The 22,951-nt window shown below is 44.6% G+C and overlaps 1 protein-coding gene across 1 annotated transcript; it reads left to right on the forward strand.

Moving 5' to 3' along the window:
• The first annotated feature begins 1,497 nt into the window (after positions 1-1,497).
• On the forward strand, positions 1,498-22,704 carry SYNM (synemin). The gene is made up of 4 exons (XM_071568490.1): positions 1,498-2,347; positions 7,810-7,934; positions 13,857-13,930; positions 15,444-22,704. Exons 1-4 carry the CDS (start codon positions 1,562-1,564, stop codon positions 19,058-19,060), a joined length of 4,602 nt encoding a protein of 1,533 aa, XP_071424591.1. The 5' UTR covers positions 1,498-1,561; the 3' UTR covers positions 19,061-22,704.
• The last annotated feature ends 247 nt before the right edge of the window (positions 22,705-22,951 follow it).

The raw sequence follows: 22,951 nt of genomic DNA on the forward strand, positions 1-22,951 counted from the left end.
CAGAGGGAGAAAAAGCCTCATAAACCACAGGAATGTACCTCTTCCCAGAAGCTCAGTGGTTTCCCTCATAAAAGAACAGCAGGTGTTGGAGTGTCACCGAGGGACTTGATTTTGACCACAAAGCCAAGAGAAAGCAAGTGCCTTTAGTAAATCTCGGCTTCTCAGTGACCTCTGACGGAGCAAATCTGCCAAGGCTAAATTGGCTGACTTTTTAGGCCAAAGCCAATGATTTATCTGCGTTGGTCAGGCTCAAATCCTGGAGGCTTTATTGAGATTAGAAAGAAACTTAGTCAGCAGAGAGCAAAGAAGCAGCTGAAATTTGGCCTTGGTGTGGTGGTGTGGGAGGGCTTTGGGAAGGGTGAGACAGGGCAGGGAAGGGGTGCAGTGCCCGGAGTAGATCAGTGCATACATCTGTGCCCAGTTTTGTGCCAAACCCCAGTCCTTTCCCTGCGAGAGCTTTGGTTCGGAGCAGTCCTGAGGGCCAAACACGGGGCTGGGAGCTGTGGCTACCTCGTGTGAAGCAGCAAATCTCTGCAAAACTCCCAGTGCTGCAGCACTGGGTGAAACATAACCGTGTGTGTCTGGGAGGGAGGGGGAGAGAAGAATTGCCTGGGGAGATGAGAAAGGCTGAAATGAGTCACTCTTCGTCTTTTTGTCTAATTTGGTAGCTGATACAGGGTGTGATGCTCCACTGCCTCCTTGCTGCGCTGCTGGTGTGCAGCCACTTCCAGCGCAGTCAATGGAAGGATCCAGCTGGATGCAGCCCTCCCGTGGTGCAGAGCAGGGAGGGAGCAGCGGGAACAGGGATGCGCTCAGCGGAGCCCAGAGGTGGGATAAGCTTCCTTTGGGCGCGGGTTTAGGAGTGCCACACCAGGTCAAACTTGGAGGTGTTCCGCTTAAAAGCAGCGTTGTGAGGTGGCATTTGACACTTTGTATAAACTTAAGCCCGGCCCGGGTTCGGTGTCAGCGCAGGTGACCACAGACCGGATAAACACCTGAATCCCTCCCGGGGAGCACAGCCGAGCTGTGGCGGGAGCGCAGGATGAGCCTCGGCAGTGAGAGGTCCTGTGCGGGGCCGAGAGCGATGCTGGGCACTCCCTGAGCGGGACTTGGATCCCCGAGCCGGGTTTTGCTCTCTGAGCCTGGATGTGCTGCTTGAGCCCGGCTTTGCTCCCTGATCCCAGCTTTGCTCCCCGAGCCCGGCTTTGTTCCCTGATGCCAGCTTTGCTCCTTGATCCCAGCTCTGCTCCCTGGGCCTGGCTGTGCTCCTTGATCCCGGCTTTGTTCCCTGATCCCAGCTTTCCTCCCTGATCCCAGCTTTGCTCCCCGATCCCGGCTCTGGTTCCCGCTCCGCACGATTCTGCGGGAGGCGCCCGGAGCCCGCCAGGGGGCGCCGCAGGGCAGAGGCGCGGGTCGGGGGCGTGGCCTGTCTATTGGGGCGTGGTCTATGATCAAAGGGCGTGGTCTGGCCTCGTGGGCGGGGCCGGGTCTCTCCCGCATCCCGCGCCAGCCGCTCCCGCAGCCCCGGGACCAGCGCGGCCCCGACCCCCGTCCCGGCAAGATGTGGCGGCGCTGGGAAGCGGGATGGGACGAGAAGAGGGAGCTGCAGGAGCTCAACTCCCGGCTGCGGGTGTTCGTGGCCCGCGTGCGGGAGCTGGAGGAGGAGAACCGCTTTCTGGCGCGGGAGCTGGCGGAGCTGCGCGAGCAGGAGCTGGTCGGGCTGCGGGTGCCCGAGCAGGAGCTGGCCTGGCTGCGGATGCAGCTGGAGGAGCTGAGCCGGGCGAAGCTGGAAGCGGAGGTGGAGCGGGACGGGCTGCGGCGGGAGCTGGAGGAGCTGCGGGCGCTGGGCGCGGAGGTGCTGGGGATGCGGCGGCGCCTGGAGCCCGAGCTGGCCGGGCAGCAGGCGCTGCTGGAGCGGCTGCGGGGCGAGTGCGTGGCTCTGGAGGAGCTGCTGCTGGAGCTGCAGGCCGAGCACCGGCATGTGGCGGAGCGGCAGCGGCGGGAGGCGGTGGAGATGCGGGAGCTGCGACTGGACCTGGCCGCCCTGCCGCCCCCCTTGGCCGGGCTGAGCCTGGAGGAGCTGGAGGAGACCTACGAGCTGCTGCTCAGCCAGAGCTGCCGGGAGACCCTGCTGCGCTACCAGGAGCAGCTCCAGAGGCTGCAGGAGCAGGAGGCGCAGCGGAGCCGGGAGGACGTGGAGCTGCTGCGGGAGGAGAGCCGGCAGTGCCGGCAGCACCTGGAGGATCTGCACCGCCAGGGCCAGGAGCTGTGCGCGCTGCGGGAGCGGCTGGAGCAGGAGCTGCTGGCCCTGCAGGACCGCCACGGCGCCGAGCTGGAGGAGTACCAGGTGGGTGGCGGTCCCGGGGCAATGTCCCCCTGTCCCGGGCCTCTCCCGCTTCCCCCCGGTGCCTGTTTTGGGGCTCCCCTGACATTCCTTCCGCCCTCCCACTCGCTTTTCCCTTCAGTCCTGGCCCATCCTGCGAGGGGAGCCCGGTTTCCCAGACCCCGCAGTCGCTCCCACTCTCTGCTCCGGGAGGTGCCGAACCCTCTGACTCGGCGCTGTCCGCGGGTTCCTCACCCCACTCTGCCTCCTGCAGCAGGTTTTCCCCAGCTGGAAGAGGAGGTGGCCCAGATGAGCATTTTGCTGCTGAGCCCTCCTCAGTGTGGAGCGGGAGCCCTTTGGAAACCCCCGAGGAGTCTGGGGAGAGCTGGGTGCGGAGGGTGGGGACCAGAAGGGGACAGTGACCCTGAGAACATCATCCTGGTGACAGGTGCTCCCTTCCCAGCCTGCCCTCGGCAAGTGCCCAAAAGCGTGGAGCTGGCACACGGGGCTTGCCAGGGCTCCTGCTGGGGTTGGCATGAGCACATGGCACAGGGAGCAGATGAACCGAGTCCCTGTGCGGTGGGACACGGCCCATCCCATCCAGCTGGCCCTTGAGGATGGTCTGTCCCAGGCAGAGAAGTGACTTGAGTTTTCTCCTTTCTTTGCACACACTCCTGTGTGCCTTGAGCCTCGGGAAAAAACTTGGGGTCCCCAGACTAGTTAAGAAAACTCTTGGTTGTTTAAAGGCAGGAAGACTGTGCTGAGGGCACTGAGCAGTGAGAATCTTTTTTTAAATAAAACTTGGAGCCTGTAGGTGGCAGGTACCTGTTCGAGGCGGATGTTGGTGTGGTCAAACAGCATCTGTAGCCGAGGGCTTGTTTGCTCTCAGTGTGACATTTGGTGGAACGATGAGCGTGGGAAGGGATCAGCAACTGCCGGAACAGTGAAATATCCGCTCATCAAACCCGGCGTGGAGAGCACAGATTAGATCATGCAGCCCATCGGTCCTTTTACCGAGGGCTCCATTTCTTTTGTTCCTTGTTAGACCCTTTATTAACAGCCTGCTGGAGAGCGGTGTTTGCCTGGCCCCGAGTGCCAGTGGCCACTTGGTGTCCAGCAGCCCAGTAGCTTATGGAGATGTTGGCAGCTGGGAAGGGACTGGGAGCTGTTGCTCTGAGCGTGTCTGGTTTCTGTTCTCTGCTGGATTGTTTGGAAGTTGCATAGTTTGCAGATGCTGTGAACTGAGACAGATTAGGTATGTAAGAAGTAATTCCAAAGGCTCTTAAATTATAAATACGGGCTTTTTCTATTTTTGACAGGACAATTCATTCCTCCAATCATGTACATAAACATTTCCAAAGCTTTAGAAGAAGGCATATGTAAATCTCTCATTAATTAATTCTATCCAACAGTCAGGTGAAAATGTCAAGAAGCAAAAAACCTCTTCATTTTTTCCCTGTTTCTTTTAGGTGTGTAAGTTTATATAGATAGACATAAGCCCACAAATATTTAAAGTTACTTTGATTTCCAAAATACGGCCTCCTTGCTGTTTTTGTTGTTAGGGATCTATAATGAAGGTGTCATTGATCTTCAGTCCTCATTGCTCAAACTGAGAACCTTTGAGTACAGGTTTAAGAGAGCATTTTGTATAGCTCACTATCCCTGCTGCAAGTGTTTTTTCTGAAGCCAGTTAGAATGGCTTTTATTTAACTCTTTCGGCTCAACAAGCTGTTTTAGTGTCTGTGTCTGGTTGTACTTTTAAGGAATTTTACTCAGAAGAGCAAGTGGAGCAACCTGTTGTACAAGTCAGATAATCAAAATTAGTGAGTTGAGTTGTCCTGATTCAATGCTCTGAAATGGATTGTTATTTTGATACCAACATAACAAACTTCTCTTTTATTCTCACAAGTATTTGGTGTGCTTTGGCTATTACAAGAAAAATAGCTTCAAATCTTAGTAATACAAGAAGAACATGAAAGTGCTTTGAAAACATGAAAGCATGTGAGCTGTCTTACCATTTTCACCAGAAATTAAATAGTATCTAGGGATACATTCAAAGATGTCACAAGGTTTATTACTTCTGAGTGGTTTTATATTTAAAATGTTTGGTTTCCCATGAGAAAGGCCTTTCTCAGTGGTCAGTCTCCTGTACATGAGAAATAAAACCTTTTGCTCACATCCAGGAAGAAAAATGATGGAATATGTACAAGCAGCTGTTTCAGGTTTTGTTTTTGTGATCAAAGCTTTGTCCCCTCACTCATTTCTTACGGTGGTTTAAGTATGTTCAGCATGGGTTTTGAACTGCTCTTTAAAGAGCATCTATTCCATGCTTATTTATTGTAGAGTGTCACATAGAAATGATATGTATGTGCAGATTAAAGTCAAGTGATTATTGTTCATTGCAGCTGAAATGGCAAATGGATTTATTCAGATTTTCCATATATCATCTAGTTGCCTTATATGTCCATCTTTGCCTCCTGCACTGCCCTTACCCTCACTGAAGCTTTCAGCAGTGTTAAATAGAAATAAGTATTTGGAGTTATAATTTAGCTGAACCAGGCAAGCTGTAAATCATACACTGCTTGGAAAATTCTCCCTGGTCCTGAGTGCTAAAGGGATGAACTCAGTAGGTCTTTTACTTCCATAATTTCTGCTATGAGAAAACTTATGCAAAATCTCCTGGAGATTTGAAAACACTGTGTGTTTTGGATGTAAAAACATCCGTGGAGCATCCTGCTGCTCTGAAATGAGGCAGGTATTTCCCAGTGACACACTGGATTTAGGATCAGTTCCTGCATCAGTGTTGTGAGCTCCAGAGCAGAAAACCTTTTTGTCAAATGAACATTTTATGTCAATATGTCATGTGCATTTTTCTGTGCCCCAGTTTCTTGCCAGCCAAGTGCAGTGTTAGTTCCTCCCCTGCTGAGCCACTGAATGAGTTTTGGGATCAGTAAATAGTACCAGATGGAAAGGGCTGGAGCCTGGAACCCTCTCCTGATTCCCTCAGTAGGTACAGCTTGGACAACCCAAGGAAATTCTTTCCCCCCTATTGCCCTTATAAAATTTCCCACTGCTGCCTGGAAAGGAACATGTGAAGGGTGAGAAAATAGTTCCTCTTCTGTTCCTTAGTTTTAGCAGGACATCCCTGGGGCCTGGGGGACTGGGATTGATGGGGCTGAGAAGCAAAGCTTTCCAAGAGAGTCCTGTGTGGAGCCAATGCTGCTGCCACGGCACAGGTTACCCTTTGCAAAATGAGCCTGTTGGTTTGGAGTCTCCTAAACTTTGCCAAAGTGGTTTATGTACCTTTTGGCATGGTTGGAAAGAGGACTTGGGAGCAATTGTCCTGTGCTTTGTGTTTAAGCAGCAGTGACTGGAGGGCTGGACTGGCTGTCTGCCATCCCATCCATACAGTGTCTGCTCCTGGTGGAATGAATTCCTCTGGAACTACAGCACAGCTGGCTGAGTTATGTAGCCCTTATGGAAACCATTAACTCAAACTTTTGGATCCAGAGGGCTCTCCAAATCCAATGGGCAGAATCTGAGTGGCTTTTCCAACCCAGCCTCCAGAGCTGAAGTTCCTGTGTTTTCAGATAGGTTGGAACATCCCCAGTATTCCAGAGCTCCCTACACTCTGTTGTCCAGTGTATACATTTCCTGTATGGATTTTTCTGGGACTGCAGCACTGTGAAGCTCTTTTGTAACATGTGCATGCACATGTATCGCTCAGTCTCTGTTTAGTCAGGGAGGCAAGAAACACCTGAATCACTTAATTTTTGTATCAGAGCTCTTAAGGGTTGGTTCCACAGAGACCCTGTCTGTTGTCTTTGCTCCCTTTGCCCGCTCCTGGTCCTGTCAGCTCCCTGCCCATTGTTGCCTTTCCCTCTTAAGGGCAGAGCCTGGCCCTTTTCTTCCCTTCTCACCTTGGGATTTTCCATTGTGTCGGTTCTGGAGCGGGTCTGTTACCTCAGGGCTCTAAAGGTCAGTGGCTCTGGCTGTGTGGCCATACAGGGTGGGACTTCCACTGGGGTCTACAGAGCCTCTTGGGAGGTTCAGATGTCCAGACAGGATTTACCTTCTGCCATAAAATGGAGCTTTAGGCAAGGTTTGTTGTGTCAAGCAAAACATCAGTGTAAACATTCAACAACAGCTGCAAAGGCAAATAAAGAAACGGATTAACCTGATATAGAGAGCTGTACCCCCATGTATATGAAGATACAGGGCAGCTTCCTTCAGAGAGCTTTCTTTTTACTTAAAAAACCCTAAAAAAACTATTCATGTGCCAGCACTGTAGTCTTAGTTCTCAGACCTTACTTCTGCTTTGCACATCATACTGGCATTAACTGGCCTGGGGAGTCCCTGCTGTATCTTCATTTTTATGCTATTGCTTATACTGTGGTACTTGAACACCTGCTGCATATAAACGAATTATTTTGGATTTTTTAAGACTAAGGTTTTCCTTGATTTTCCAGTTTGTATTGCAAAGCATTTATTAGGATGTAAACTAAAATACACTGTCATGAATTCCTGTTCAGTGTTGAACGTGAGGTTCTGCTCTGTAAATAGCATTTCAGTGTCCCTGCATAGTGCAGAGTGATGTGAACAAAACAAAATTGAGCCTTTAAGGTTTAATTTCTGTCTTTCAAGTCCTCAGAACAAAGTGCCATCCTATAGCATTTTAGTTAGCAAAGGTTATGTTTAGTATAGAGATATATATAAATGGCAATTTACCCTTTATAGGAGACTGATTTAAGCACTTTCTACATTTTTTTCTTTCTTACGCCATTTAGTACAAATATATATAACCTTATATATTTAGTTGTATTGTACAAGGTCCTATTTGGTTATCAGGATGAAAATGAGCAATCCCTTGTCTATCTTTGGAGTAGTAGCAGTTGGGACAGAGCTGTGTGAACCTCGAAGCAGGGGTCCAAATACTGCAGGAAAATTTAAGGAACCAGTGGAGGTTCATCCTTAACCTTCTGGGGACTGTGAATATCTCCACGTTCTAGAATTCCCCAACTGGTTTGGGCCCACACATCTGTGGGACTGAAAATACCAATGAAGTTCTCGTGACAAAGCAATTGCTGAAATTTCTGGTCTCAGGTAGGATTTAAGCATGTCCATCTGTGCTCTTAAAATGACAATATGAGGCATATTTAGGTCACATTGATAAAGGAGTGTATTTTCCTTGCTATGGATACTTAATAACTTTAGTACAGGGCATCTGAATGGGTTTTATTGGAATATTTAACTGTCTTAGTAAGGCATAAAATGAACTGTAGCATAAAGCTCTGCCTCAGTAATGATGTATTTCAGCTGGATATGGGGAGGTTATAGAGGGGATTTGTTCTGCTTTTTGAAGTGATGGGACAGTCATTGTTCTCTCAGGTTATACTTCCTTAATTAAAAGTTTTAAGTTATTAGGCATTCAAGTGTACAGATTTTTTTACATTAGTTCAAAATTAAAGATCACTATTTCTGTTTAGAGGATAATTGATGCCCTGGAAGAGGAAAAGCAGTTCCTGACCATGTCAATCACTGATTACCTGAAGGACTATCAAGAACTACTGCAGGTGAAGGCAGGACTCATCCTGGAAATTGAAACCTACAGGTAAGAGTTGTGGTCACACTTTATTGTCTAATTGGAGGATAATTTAAATCCCTTTTTATGGATGTGGGAGCCCCATTCATTCTCCTTCCAGCATATATAGACAGCTACTTTGGGAGTCTCAGGACTCTAAAGCAAATATAATCCACATGAATCCCATTAACTTTGTACAAATATAGTGATTTGTAAGAAGCCTTTGTAGTCCTGGTCAAGTGGATGTCACATTGATGTGACTGGTTGGGGCAATATTTGAGTACCAGCTGAGGAGCCAATAACCCTAAACTGACATCCATAAAACCTGAGGTTGTGTAGTTGCCATCTGTCCACTTACATTGCATTGTTTAAATATGTTGATTAGTGGCCACCTGCAGCATCGATGTAAGCAATGAGTGCTCCAGTCTTGCTTCAGCTGTAGGACAGAAAAGTCTGCTTGATTAAATTGTGGCTTTCTCCATCCTTGATTTGTTATGAAAACATGTTTGGATCAAGTGGGAGGTAACACCAAACATCTCTGCTCATGAATCTTCAGGACTGTCTATCCCTCTGGCCTCTTGGCAGCTGTGGGGTTGAAAAACCAGAGTCATTCTCCTGTCTGGGGAGTTGGGATGTATCAGTTGGCAAGTGCCATAAAACTGATCTGGAAGGGAAAAAATCCCAAACAACCCCAATCTGATGAACTGGAGAAAAATACTTCCTTATTGTAAAGATCATGTTTTTTGTACAACTAGCACAGTATTTTCAACAAATTTCATTGAGATACTGATCTTCAAATGCAGAGATGTGCAATTCTTATTAAGCAAAGGAATAATGAAAATATGAGAAGCTTGTAAGAGTAACTTCTGAGTAGGTTGATAAAGATTAGTGAGCAAAGAATGTCTGTCATCCAACAATAAGCAAAACCAGTCTGGTCAAGATGCCTTGAGAATTGCCTGCCAGGAGGCACAGACCACGGCTGGTTTCTTGATGAAATGAGACCACAAGCAGGATGTGGAACAAAGAGTTTGCAGTCACTTGGTGGGCAACAGTACCTGGGTGTTTGGTGGTGGAGTGGGATCCCTGTGATCCTTGAAAAGCATTGCTAGTAGAGGAGAAACTGTGGAAATGGTAGCCAGTCATGATCCTTTATTAACTTTGCTAAAACATGATTCTTCTGACTTTGTTGACTTTTACTTTCTCCCTTGGTTTATTCATCTGTGAAATGGGATTAGCACTGTCACAATCACAGAATTACCAGGGTTGTTTCGATGATTAGTATTCATCCAGAACCAGGAATGATAATGCCCAGATAATTCAGTTGTTTGAAATCCTTGTAAGCCCATGAAATTCTGGAACTTCTCCAGAGTTGTATCACTGATTATCTGAGCATTATTGGTTTGTCTAAGGATTCCCAGCCCTGGTTAATGAAAGGAGAACAATTCAGCATTACCAACAGCAGGTTTTTGTTGTCTGAATAAGAAGCTCCTTAACCTGTAGGGTTTCTTCATCTGATAGCTGTAAATTCAACTTGTATCACTGATGGCCTTGGCAAGGCAAAGGTCAGCACACAGATGAGCATCCATCTAATGGAAAAGATCTGCAGATGAAAACAGAGAATGGGCCTTGCTACAGATCAGAATGCATGTTGTGTAATGCCTGCAAACAAAATTATTTTAGAATATCAGAAACTGAAAAGTGATTGTTCTGTGTTTTTGCATTTATGCAGTTTGCCTGTTATTCTTTTTTTCTTATTCTCCCTTCATTCAAGAAAATAATTCCTTCTTTACTGTATGCCTTTGTGAACCCTGCTGAGGGAGGGAATCACTATGGGTCCAGTCACTAAGCTCTCCAGTAGGAGAATTCTGGGCAGCTCATTCTATGAACTTTTCCAAATCGTGTTCCTCTCCCAGGTCATTTTGCCTGTGGAGAACAGGGGATGTGCACCAGCCTGGGTTTGTTTTCACTGGGGATGTGGCATCTACCCTTGCCTATGCATTCTGGAAACAAGAGGCCCCTCTTCACACTGAGTTCAACATCCCGAACTTTCCATGGGGCCCTGGCATTTCCTCTGCTTCTGACATTAGAGGTTAAGGGTGTGGTAGCTGGTCTTCTTGGAGCTTTCTTTGTACCTCCCACCTTGTGTTTTCTCTTTGTTTTACAACTCCGACAGTTCTGTTATAAACTTGGTCCTTTCCATTAGTCACCATTGCTCCTGGAGTGGGAATAAGGGTCTTTGTTGTGAGGAACACCCTTCCCTAAGGTTCAAGTGTGCTTCCTCCCTGCCTCCTCTCACCCTTCCTGCCCTGGGAGCTGGCACTCCCTCAGGAAGTGAAATATGTGTCTTGTGTGGCTTTGTGAAGTTACACCTTATGGGAATCTTCATTCCTAATCCCTTTGCACCACTGTTGAAGTAAACATTTATCAAGTGCCTTGCACTTTTGTTCTGTGCTGTTGGAACCCTGCGAAACCACAGCTACTTAGACTATGCTTCAGTTTTGTTCCCAATAAGAAGTGATGAATTAGTCACTGTCTAAGACTCCTGGTTTTAAAAGGAGATAGAAAAACTGCCCAGGACCAGAATTACACTCAGGTCTTTCTCCTTAGTTATCAGAAGCTTCTTCCCGTCACACAGCAGAGGCTGCTCAGAGACTCATCCGACAGGTCAAGAAGGGTTTCTGTCCTCTCTAAAATATGTTGTTGGTGAAGGGTAAAAGACATTACTTTGAGATCTTACTGTCCAGGTGTTCTGTTCTAGTTACCACCCTGCATTCTGAAGCACCTGAGGCTACACAAGTTTGGGGTTTTTCCTTTTTTTTTTTTTTTTTTTTTTTTGTTGTTGTTGGTGGTGGTGTTTTTTTTTTTTTGTTTTTCCTGTTTTCTTTCATGGTCATTGTCAGGACTTCTGAAGACACTTTCCAATCCTCCAGTTGTGTTTCTGCATCCACACTTCTGACCCTTTCCATGCCTTCCTCTCATTAAATCGTCATCATCATCATCAGTAAGGCCTCCTCAGCTCCTCACCACAGCCTTTTCTATCAGTGTCATTATTTCCTCTTCATAACTTGCACCATCCAATATGTCCTGTCCCTGTACTGGTTTTATTTTTAGAACACTCAGAATTTTCTACATCCAGGGAATTTAACATGCAATTACCTGCTGCCTTCACACTCCTTGACCTCCCATCCTGGGATGGAAAAAAGATCTGGAGTGGCCTTGACCCCTAAAAATGTTTCTTCCATTGCACTTCCTGGAGAAATGTTTTCTGTAACTGCTTAGTAAATACCCAGGATGGAGAGGATGAATTTTTATAGCCTGCTGGCCACCTGCTGCCATCTGAGATTTTGTGTTTCTGTAGTTGAAACGAAGTCCTTGCTGTGGTAAATGACCATGACAACATTTGCTCTGTTTCCTTTTCTTTTTTAAGTTCCCTCTCCCCACCCCAACCAGTTTATCTCCTCCTCCTGCTTTCATGGACTGGTTATTTCTGTTGTCATCCAGCACAGGCTGACGAGTGTGTCACTGCTAACTTTAGATAAATGACATTAATAATGAGATGAGTTAAAGGTGCAGTTGGATTATTTACTGGTAACACTTAAACTTAGTGCAAACACAACATGGGTACATTTCAGTTGGGATCGATTTCCAGGAGTGGCTGACATGGTTATTTTTTACAACAGTGCTACTTAGATGAATGGTTTTTTGTTATTACATAACAGTTCATACAGTTAACACCCTATTCTTCAGGCAGTTTAAATCAAGTTGAAAAGCAGACCTCACCACCAAGAGGTTGTAGTTTAAATCATTACTATTAGGGAAGGATACAAAGGAACAGAGAAGAAAAATGACTTGCATAAACTCAAGTAATGGTCAAGCTGAGAAACATAACCTGAGTTTTTTGGCTGCCAAGCCAGTGCTCAGTACATTACACTGCCCCTCTCAGGCCAGTTTATGAAGCCAAACTCAGTTTAACATTCCCTTGGTTTTCTGATAAGTTGAGGACATACACAGTACGAGCTGTGTACAGTAAAACACTGACTCACTGTCCAGTTTTGCAGAGGTTTTGTGAAGCTTTGCCTCTCACTTTCAGTAGTATTATTTCAGATCCAGCCTTTCTGTGGGCTGCTGCCCTTTGCCATATACAGTTACCTCTTGGAACTTATTTTTAGTGACTTCATAGGTTGCTGCAGCAACTGAACAACTGTTGTTTTAGCAGCAGCCAGAAGTCCTTAGTCAGACTGCCCACATTCCTGGTTTCCCTCGTCATGGTTAACACTTGCACTGCCAGCCCCTGGAGGGGTTTCTGCAGCGTCACCACTGTCAGTGATTTGTTTGGCACTCTCTGGCTTCACAGAGCAGATGGTTGGTCTTGGGAACATTATACATGTTGAAGTCATCTAGTTCCTATAAAGCTTCTCTGGACGTGGAGGAAGATAAATTGCTTTTACTGTTTTGGTTTTTCTGTTTTGTTTTGGGGTTTTTTTGACTAATGAAGTAGAAGGAAAGGTGTCCAGCTGGGCCTGTTTTAAGGGGGAAGTGACCTGTAAATATGTCAGGTGATTCTAACCTGACACTTCTTCTGAACCCAAACAAATCCATGATGGCAGAGAAAAACCTTGCTAGTGATATTTAGAACTGTCCCACTGAGTGCAGAGGCAGTGAGAAACCAAGAGAAGCATAAAAATTCCAAAGTGGTGAGCCATGGGAAGTGTGAAATGTGCAGGTGATATTTGAAACACCTGCTGAAATGTGACCTGAATGCCCAGCAGTGGTGCTTATGTCCCAGTCCTGAGGTGGTTGCAGCACCCCCAGGGTCAGCAGCCCTGGCTATCACAGCCCTCCAGCCTCAGTCCTGACAGCTCTGATGGTGCAGCTGTGTGTTATCAGTGCAGAACATCTGGCATTCCCCAAACCACGGGGATGAAACGGTAACTTGCCAACACAGGGGAACATAAAACCACACCAGAGTTACTGACTGTGACATTCTCTTGCATGTGGATGGAACCTGACATAGAATTTCCAGGCTGTTGTCCCAGTGCTGCCTTCCTGGGATTACAGAAGCTGTTGGAGTGTCCCTGTAAAGAAGGAGGAGGGTTCAGGAACAGGGGGGACAAACAGATGTCATCAGAAGAAACCAGACAGCTTGGGTCACAGGGCATTTTCCCAGCTGGAAAGTGTGTTGTGCTGATTTCCAGTTGAACAGGAACTAAGAACAGTTAATTTAACACTGTAAGTTGTTTCCTCCAGCATTTGCCAATAGAAGTAATACTTTCCTTCACTCTTCATTTGACAAGGATAGAACTTGCAAATCTTGGCTGTAACAGTTCCCATATCACACTGCAACACCACCTTCACCACCCTGCTCTGAGCAGGGAGGCTGTGGCTGCCCCATCCCTGGAAGTGCCCAGGGCCAGGCTGGACAGGGCTTGGAGGAAGAAGGGATAGTGGAAGGTGTCCCTGTCTGTGGCAGGGGGTGGAACAAGCTGGGCTTTAAGGTCCTTTCCAACCCAAACCATTCTGTGATCTCCACGTGTTTCTCTGAGAAGGTTTTACCCAGTATTTGTTAAGTTTTGTGTGGCTTTGTTTTTTCTTAGCATTGTTATATAAGATCATTACTGTGGGAAAAATTCCCAGCTTGTGTAGTTCCACAGTGGCAATCAGTGGATCTTGTCCATGCCAGAAGCTGATCTGGAAGGTCTGATCTAAACCTGTGTCTGCTGTTGTCACCTGCAAGGTTATTGCTCTGTGCTCAGGAACTGGCTCTGCAAACTAAGAGTCTGGAAGATGCCAAGGATTTCTCATTCCCAGTAATAAAAACTTGGGATGTGAAAACCACTCAGGATCTGACCCAACTGCAGGATAATTGTTTCAGTGTCTTAAGACTAATAAATGTTAAATATTATGCTTATCCTTTCCAGTATTTTAATGGAATGCATTTTGTGTGTTTTGCAGAGCTTTGTTAGAAGGGGAGAGCAACCAGTGGATTATTACATGGAGAGAACAGCTCGCAGGGAAATTGCCTCAAGGTAAAATATGAATGTTAAAAAATTAATTTTGAATGAAATCAAATATAACTAGAAATGATTGTGTTATAGTATTCCTGAAGAATACTTTAATGAGTGTATTGCAGACTGAATATTGAATTCATTTTGAGTGTTAATATTTAAAATCAACATACTGCTATTCTATATGAGATAATTTATAAAAATCATTACTTGAGTGGAGAAAGTAAGTAGGGAATGGTATTTCATAGCTCTCAAGAACTTTGGGATGCCCACAGGTCTTCTTAAGAGAGTTTTGAAGTGTAAAGCAAGAGGTGGTTAACAAAACGTGTAGGTGAAGTCCTGGAATTCATCATCCTGAAGCATTTTGAGTGTTAAAACGCGAGTTTAAAGACATATTTTAGCAGAGCAATGAAAGACAAATCAAAGACTTACTAAACATAAAGATACTATTTCTATCTTAGGAGCTGCAAATCTCTGGAGGCTGTGAGAGTACACGAGGGAAGTATCACTGTTTACTTGCCCTGTTCTTGAACTCTTCCCTGTGTATCCACTCCTGGTCCCTGTAAACAGGATTCTGGATAAGATGGACCTTCAATCTCACTGCTGTGGCCATTGTTAATGGTAGCAAAGTTAGTCTCCATAATACTGAGTTTAACACTGTCTGGGCCTAGAATCAGCAGAGTAGCATCAATACTACTCCTAGAAGTGGTTTTAAGGCTGTGTCTTTAGCAGTAAACTAAAAAAACACAGGCCTGGGCTCAAATGCTCACCCAGGTTTGCCTGTGCTGTTAAATTGTTAGCACAGCTTGTCCTGGCACAGGTTGGATCTGGATTGGCCTGTACTCCTGCAGACAATGCTCTAGCATATTCACAGAGCATAGAAGGAATTACAGGAATAATTACCAGAAATAATACAGGAGACACTACCAAAAGCCAGAGGAGGTGTGGCCAGATTTGAGGAGTAGGAGATGTGAGTGGTGCAGTACTGGTTGGTCTTCGTCAGACATTCCTGATACACTTTATTAATTTTTTAGGTTCTTTATCTCTTTCCCTTGTTGTATCTTGTGGCTACAAAGGGTTGTGTTTGCAGTTTCCAGTATGTAGTGACAGGTGTGCTATTAATGCCCAATAGGAACTGAGGAACTTCTTGGAGAAGTTTCTTCTGAGAAAATTAAAGTAATGAAGTGAAACACCCAGCCTGGGATATCAGCATAGATTATTGAATAAGAAGTTGTAAGTGAACATCAAAAGGTGTAATTCTTAAACAAATGGCACAATACCCAGTAGTTCACAACACGCAACATTAGCAAGATCTTGCGACTTAGCAAAAAGCTTTGCTTTCAGCTTAATGTAATTTATGCATAGGGTTAATTATCATGCAAAGCCTACAGGAATGCCTTGACAAAGCTCCACTGAAAATGAAGGCACTATTTCAAGAAATGTAGGACAGTTTCTTCGTTCATGCCTTCTATTTGATATTATTTTAGATACAAGCCATTATTTTAATGTTTGGTCACCTGTGCTCTTTTTGCAGATATTATAAACACTTCATATAACTACACTGATATTTACTCTACTTATCAAGAGAGGAATAGACATAAAGCTGCCCCAGCTCCCAGGATCCCTGACACGAGGCACAGGATGCCAGTGACAAACCTGAGCAGCTCTGCACATTACTCGGCTCACTCCACACAGGCTGCAGCACAGGCCACCACTGCTGGAAGGACTTCTGCAAGAGATGTCCTTGGTTCAACATACCGCCCTTCAGCAGCTGTTACAAGGGATGAAAGGATTGTGACAGACCACAAAGAATTAAGAACATTTACTCCAGCCTACAGTGGTTGGAAAAAGACTGAAACGCAGCAAAAGACAATTCCAGAAGGGAAGAAAACAGAGGTTACAACTTCATCCACAGTATCTTTTTCAAAAGAATCAACACGTGCTGAAAGATCAGACAAGGACCACAAGACTGATGCAGAAAATACAAGAACAAAACCAGGCTTCACTAAATTTCCAGCTTATGAGCTGATTACCAATGCAAAACCATCTAAATATGAAGAAACTATAACTGAAACCCGGACCACGTTCAAAGAAAAAAGAGGAGGCAGCAAACCAACTGAAGAGAAAACATCTCTGCTGAAAGAAAAAGATAAGCTGGAGAAACAAACAAAGGATGAGAAAAAGAAAACAGATGAGAAATCTTTTACAGAAGAAAGTGTTGACTTTGGAAGGAGGACTGAGCAGAGAACATACATCCGTGAGGAAGTGAACCAGAAGGTAACAGCGAGTGATATTTCTAATGCAAGAAGTTTGAGAAGTGAATCAACTAAAAAAGATACAAGTGTGACCTCAGAATCAAGAAGCAACGATGTCATTGAGATACCAATCAGTCTCGAAAGGCCTGCTCCTGACAAAGGATCTGAGAGACATAAAGAAATAAGGGTACAAGGTGTTAAGACTTCCACAGGAAGAGAAACAGATGACCATGTAACTAAGTCCTCTGAAACTCACCAAGTGAGGATTTCAGAAGCAGAATCCAGGCTGGAAGGTGAAGAGCAAATTAGTGATGGGAGTCATAAAATGGGAACTCTGCCAACTGAAAATATAGCAGAGAATATTGTTGCTGACATTCTTAAAAGTTTTACACAGTCTTCCAGTTCACAGACATCAACAGACACCAAAGTGACCTATTTCAATAAGAAAGAACAACCAGATGAAGGGAAAGTAAAGACTGAGATCACAGTGCAATCGCAAGTTCAAGAAGACATAGATATTTCTGAGGAAGGTGACTTAGGACGTCTGTCAAACCAGGAGGTCAGAAAAGTGATCCGAGAGGGTGTGGAGGGGACTCCTTCCAAAGAGGAGATAGAGGATATAGTACACCAGGGCCTGAAAGGAAGCGAGGGGGGAAAGAATGTGTCTGTTAACGTGGAGATTGTGGAGGAGCCACTGGATTATGCCACGGATGAAAGGACAGATTTTTCAACACCTTTTGAAGTAGAGGAAGTGGAGGATTCATTCCCTGAGAGAGAGAGACGTTACGGAGAGGAGGAACAAAACGTCACATTCACTTACGAAGATGTTAAAAAGAAGAAGCCGCGCCATGAGAGTTTCACTCGTGTGGAAGAAGTAACTGAGGAAGATGACTCACCTATTGAACAAAAATATTTTGTATCTGTTCCTGATGATCACCCTATAATTAGTGAAAAAGACGATGACTCAGTATATGGGCAAATTCATATTGAAGAAGAATCAACCATTAAATATTCTTGGCAAGATGAATTTTTGCAAGGCACACAAAGTAAGAGAGAGGAAGGGCTGAGCTCTCCAGAGGAAACCTATAAAGTGGTAGGGGAGGAAGCAAGTGCCCATATTTTAAAAGAGCATCCCGAAGGTGAATCATCACACGTTGAATCTGTTGTTATTGAAAAAGAAATTAAAATTCCCCCAGAATTTCAGACTTCCATTAAAGGGCTCTTATCCAAGGAGACCAAGGACCCTAAACACCAGCTGAAGGAAGCTCTGGAGCAGCTGGAGGGCAGCCTCCCAGAGAGTGTGAAAGAGGAGCTGTTTGCATTAACAAAGGAAAACAAAGTTGATGCTAGTAACTTAGAATTTGATATCAAGAAAGTTGATCAAAAGGAGGAGGGCGGCCTGGTGACAATTGTTGCTGAAGTCAGTCTGTCACAGACCCTCAACACTGATGAATTTGATGTATCTCAGCTTGGTGACCTCATCACAAGTGAGAAGGAGAAGCAAACGATACACTCCCTGAAGAAAGAGAGCTCAGAGAGAGCTGATGGTAGAAGCAACATAGAAGCAGATGTTTCCTCTCACAGTGATCAATACACTCCCTTGGCTGATCAAGAGATCTATAACTCCTCCACGACGAGGCGCAGTGGCGGCTCAGGGTATCACACCACCGAGAGAGTGATTTATGACGGTTCGGTTTTGGAAGCAGCAGATTATGGAGAAGTCTCTCACTCCGCACAAGCAGCTGGTGAGACCAAATCCATGAGGCATATCAGGGTTGGCCCAGCAGAAGTGCAGAGGTTTGAGCAGGTCATCTATGAAGGGCCTGGCACTGAAACACTGGAGCTCAGTGCTGCAGAAGATCTTGTTCAGACAGAGGGGTTGTCAGAATTCAGCCAGTCTGTGAGGCATTTCAAACTGGGCCCCAAGGAAATCCAGACCACAGAACAAGTGGTTTGTACAGGCCCTTTTACTACAACCATAGAAGAGATTGATTCTGGGAATCTTTCCCAGAACTTTACAACAGACTTCAACAGGTCCACAAGGCGTGTCACAGTAGGATCAAGGCAAATAACTGAAGAAGTCTCTTTTGAAGGCTCTGTCTCGGACTCTCTGGCACTCAACAGCTCAGGTGACCTTTCTCAGGCAGAAGGGTCTGGGGGTGTCAGCAGTTCAATAAGGCACTTCAGAATAGGCCCAAAAGAGGTTCATACTGAGCACATGATCTTTGAAGGGCCCATCTCCGGTAAGGTGGAGGTCAGTGGCGCCAGAGACTTCTCCCAGACAGAAAGTTCAGTCAGACACGTTCAGTTGGGGCCCCAAGAGTTCATGACAGCTGAGAAGATCATCTACCACGGGCCCGGCTCTGAGCACACGGAAATCAGGGAACTGGAAGACCACACTCTTTCAGGAGGCTCAAGGTCTTTCAGACACGTTAAGATAAGTCCTGTAGAAACTCACACTGAGCAAATAATCTTTACAAAACCTGTTTCTGGAACGGTGGAAGATCTTTCACAAACAGAAGAGTCATCTGAGAGCAACAGGTCTGTAAGGCATATTAAAGTAGGATCCAAGGAAACATCTTACACTTTTCAGATGGATGTTTCCAATATGGGTGGAATATCTACAGTGCAAGACCCTTCTGCGAGTCAGTCACAGGTCACAGTTCAGAGTGACCACTCTTCAGAAAATGAAAACACCAGAAGTGGCTATGTCCTCTCCAGTTTTTCCCAAGATCATGGTGAAAAGGTGGGGGAACAGTCATTTTTTGATAAAACTGTGCAGTTGCAAAGAACGGTCGACCAAAGGTCAGAGACTTCTGAAGGAAAGAAAGTTGCTTTTCTGTACCTGGACCACGAGGAGGAGGAAGATGATGATAATGATGGACAGTGGTTCTGAAAGGACTCTTTAATGAAGCCTACTTAACAATTTGTTTATACATATTTTTTATTATCCTTTTTTTAAAGAGAAAAAAAGGGATGGGGAAACACTCAAACTATTAGATTATTAATAGTGGAGTGAGAAGTATTGAATCTAAGCCTCCATTCAGCACACTATTTTATTAGAAATTTTATTTTTGAGAGAGATCATGCTATTAATATTTTTTTCCTCAGAGATCTGTGTCTAAGATTTTCAGATTTTTCCACCCATAGAAATGGGAATTTGCTACTGGGGAATTCAAAGGATTCTGTGTTTTTGTTTCTTTTATAGCACATCAATTATTGAGTGTGTGCTTGAATAGGATTATACAAATTAATTTTTTTCTCAATACTGTATTGTACTTGGTTACTAAAATACTACTATGCAATTCTATTTAAAACTTGAGCTACTAACCACAAATCTAACAGAATGTGAGACTAATAAGAGTGGTAGTAGTTCAATTTCTGTGTACTTCTATGCAATACCTAATGAATACATTTTAAGAGACAGTTATTACAGCTATAAAATTAAATATGATCCTGTGGGATCAAACTAAGCATAGCAAGAACTGACAACAGTGATATTATTTGCATAGCTGGAATGCAGTGCAGAAGAGAGGTAACTCTGAAGCAAGAGTTTCTCACAGTATTCCTGCTGAGAAATAGTGAATTTTATGGTTAGTACATTTAATATCTCTAAAAAGAAAACAAATTTAGGAAACAGACTGGATACTATTCCCACTGAGGTAAGGAGAGCTCCTCCCAGACTCAGGGGCTGGGTACAGTAGGAACCTCAACTTATTTTGTAGTATTTGGGTTACCTTGATAGGAGGTATTGCTAAAGGTAAGTGTGAAGTGTCAAGCATGATGACATAGTGCCTAATTTCTTAACACAGTGAAATTAGCTGATGTGTGTCCTGTTAGAAGGGAACTTGTACAAATGGCATTGATGACACTTATGATCATTGTGTGTCAGCTCATTCCCACATGATCCTTTCTGTGTTTACAAATGAGATTCCCTTTTCAGTCCCTCACCCTGCAAACCCACCCTGAGATCTGAGTTTGGTTTTTTCCTCTGAATGTAACACATGCCTAAGGCCAAAGTTGCCTTCTACATATATCATCTGAAAATGAGCTAATTTCAGTTGGTTTGCACATTGGTTGAATAAGGATATTATTTAACTTTATAATTGAGTGATTTCCAAGCTGAGCTCAGACTCAGCACTGCTGACAGGGCAGACCTGGGCAGTGCTGGCAGGAGCCAGAATAGCAGCTGAAATATTCCTGTGCCTGGGGCAAGAAATACCATACTGGGCACATGGGAGGAGTAACATGGACAGGGGAGAGGCTGCTGTTTCTGCACACACACACTCACTCATGCACACACAGACACAGACACAGACACACACACACTCTCTCACTCACTCCCTGGCCCGCACCTGGCTCGGGGTGGCTTTGCTGTGCCAGCCCAGTGGGTGCTCATTCCCAGTTTTTCCCCTGTGGTTATGTAAGCCTAGTTTTGTGTGTGCTGATCCATATTAGACTCCAGTTAAACTATCTTAGTCTGGCATGACTACTCACTTTTCTGATGCCTTACTATTAACAGAGCTAGATTTTCCAGATCTGGCTGCTGCTGCTTTGTACTCTGAATGTAAATGCAAAGCTGAGGAGGAGCTCTGTGCTGACTGACATATCCTCCTGCTGTGTCACATATGGGACAGATTAATCCTTGTGTGCCTTAGTAACTAAGTTTGAGACTGTAGAAATGTGTTTAATGTTAGAAAGATTAACTCATGAGGTTTGTCTGCACTGCAGAATTTTCTGAATGTTTTCCTCATCTTGTATGAAATCATTTGTTGAAATTGGAAGTGCCACCAACAGCTGGAAAATGAATAGGAAACTGAATTGTGTAGAAGCACTAAAGGCATGTATCTAAGCTTATTTATACTGTTCACAGTGTAAGAGATAATATTTTTTCAAAATTACTCATATGTGCTCAAAAAAGATCTTATGCTTATGTTTATAAACAGGGTGTTATTGAATGTAATACTTTCTCATCCTGTACTTTTGTTTCCTTAGTTGTCCATATGATTTTAAAGATGGCAACATCTCTGTGTTTAATAATCATGGATAAGCCAGAATTTTCCAGCTAGATGCCTAACTGCAAGCAGGCAGGTTCTGCACTTCAAGTATTAAATAACTCTAAAGGAAGAAGTCAAGTCCATAGTAAGTAACGGAGGTAAAAATTAATCAGTGTTAGTTTTCTTGAAATTTTATTCTAGGCTGAAATGGTAAATCCTCTACAGAGAATTCACCGTTCTTTGCAAAACAGATAGAAGAATATCTGCAGAAAAAATGTTTAGCAACCAACAAAAAGCTACTTACAATGTCAAACCCATTTATTTATACCTTGTGGGATATTTGGCAGACGTGGTCCTTGGGAACAACAGTACCAAGACTCTGTTCTGTTTATCTTCAGCTGCTCTGAGGACTCAGATCAGGTGAGGGAATAAACCACTGAGGAGCAGGTGAATCACAAAATGTAGGTGGCCTTAGCACTGAAGGATAAAAGAAAAATAATTTAAAAACTCAGTGTTGTTGTATTGTTTGCACTGAGGCAACAGCTCTAGAAATTCCTTTGCACATCACTGTCAGACGCAGCAGGTTACACCAAGATACATTTCTGTTTTGATTGTCTGGAGGGAAAAATTTGTTCAGAGCACTTTAGTTCTATTTAAGTTCAGTGTTTTAATCAATTTTTGGAAAAGTAGTTTATTGTAGAGAACTGGAAGTGTGCATTAGCCTGACACTAAAAAGATATGCACAGTTCCTTCACATGGACACTTTCAGGCTGGGAAAACAAAGCTGTCTTAAGCTTAGAAGGGCTTAAGCTTTAAAAATGTTTTGAAATGAGCAGCCCATTTTCCACTTAGTTCTCATTAACCTGAGACATTTTGACAAAATAACTTTTGGATATTTCTACCTTCAGACAGCAAGCTGTATTTCAGTGAGCAGTGGCATCCTGCAGGCCTAAAGGCTGATGTGCAGTGGGGCTGTAGGTACACACAGCACTAGTGAGAGCAAAGGTAACCTGATGTCTGCAGTGGTAACTCACCCCACAGGATCACTTTTGCATGGGAATTCTGTGGCTGGAGGGATTGGTGGCAGAACCTCAGTCAGCAGCATGTCCTTCTGAAGCTCACTCATACCAGTTATGCTTTTCATTAAATATAAATAAGAACTTTGCTGCGTTCAGATTAAACAAAATGCTTTTAAAATAGAATTAGTTATTTGGGAGGGGGTAACACTATGTGCTGATGTAGATCAGAAGTGGAGCACTGATATCCAAGTGTGCAAACCACTGGTCTAGAAAGCAAATAGAGCACAGAACACGAAGAGGTGTGTGAGCCAGCGAGAGCTGTGCTGGCTGGTGCTGGGGAGCAGCAGGTGTTCCAGGAGAGGGCAGGATGTGGAGCTCTGTTGGTTGGTGTCAGCTCTGTGACACCTTGCAGGCAGCTCGTGGGTTTGGTCATTGCAATGAAACTGCGTTTTGTTTTTTGTGTGGTGGGATAAGCTTTGTGATTTTACACTTTTTCACTCGAGTATTAAACAAATCAAAACCAACACAGATGTTTTGCCTCCTTCCTGTCTGATGTTTCTAAGGCTGCACCGACAAAGGAAAAGGATTTAATGGCTATAAATATCTTGCTCTAAGGCCTTTCAGACTGATGAGTTAATTTTGGTTCAAAGAAAGAACATAATTTTTCATCAAAAGACATATTTTTTCATGTTGCAAATATAAATTAGGGCAAAACATGGCATTTTATTGCAAATACCTCCAGCAGCTCTTGAGAGCACCATAGGGCCGGGG

This window comes from Pithys albifrons, chromosome 13, assembly GCF_047495875.1.
Source record: "Pithys albifrons albifrons isolate INPA30051 chromosome 13, PitAlb_v1, whole genome shotgun sequence".
In the NCBI taxonomy this organism is placed as follows: Eukaryota; Metazoa; Chordata; class Aves; order Passeriformes; family Thamnophilidae; genus Pithys; species Pithys albifrons.

What these genes read in the sequence shown, in the direction of transcription:
- SYNM (XM_071568490.1), top strand. Translation starts at nt 1,562, where the DNA reads ATGTGGCGGCGCTGGGAAGCGGGATGGGACGAGAAGAGGGAGCTGCAG. An exon ending in CCGAGCTGGAGGAGTACCAG is followed by an intron (nt 2,348 to 7,809) that starts GTGGGTGGCGGT and finishes ATTTCTGTTTAG; the next exon opens with AGGATAATTGATGCCCTGGA. An exon ending in CTGGAAATTGAAACCTACAG is followed by an intron (nt 7,935 to 13,856) that starts GTAAGAGTTGTG and finishes TGTGTTTTGCAG; the next exon opens with AGCTTTGTTAGAAGGGGAGA.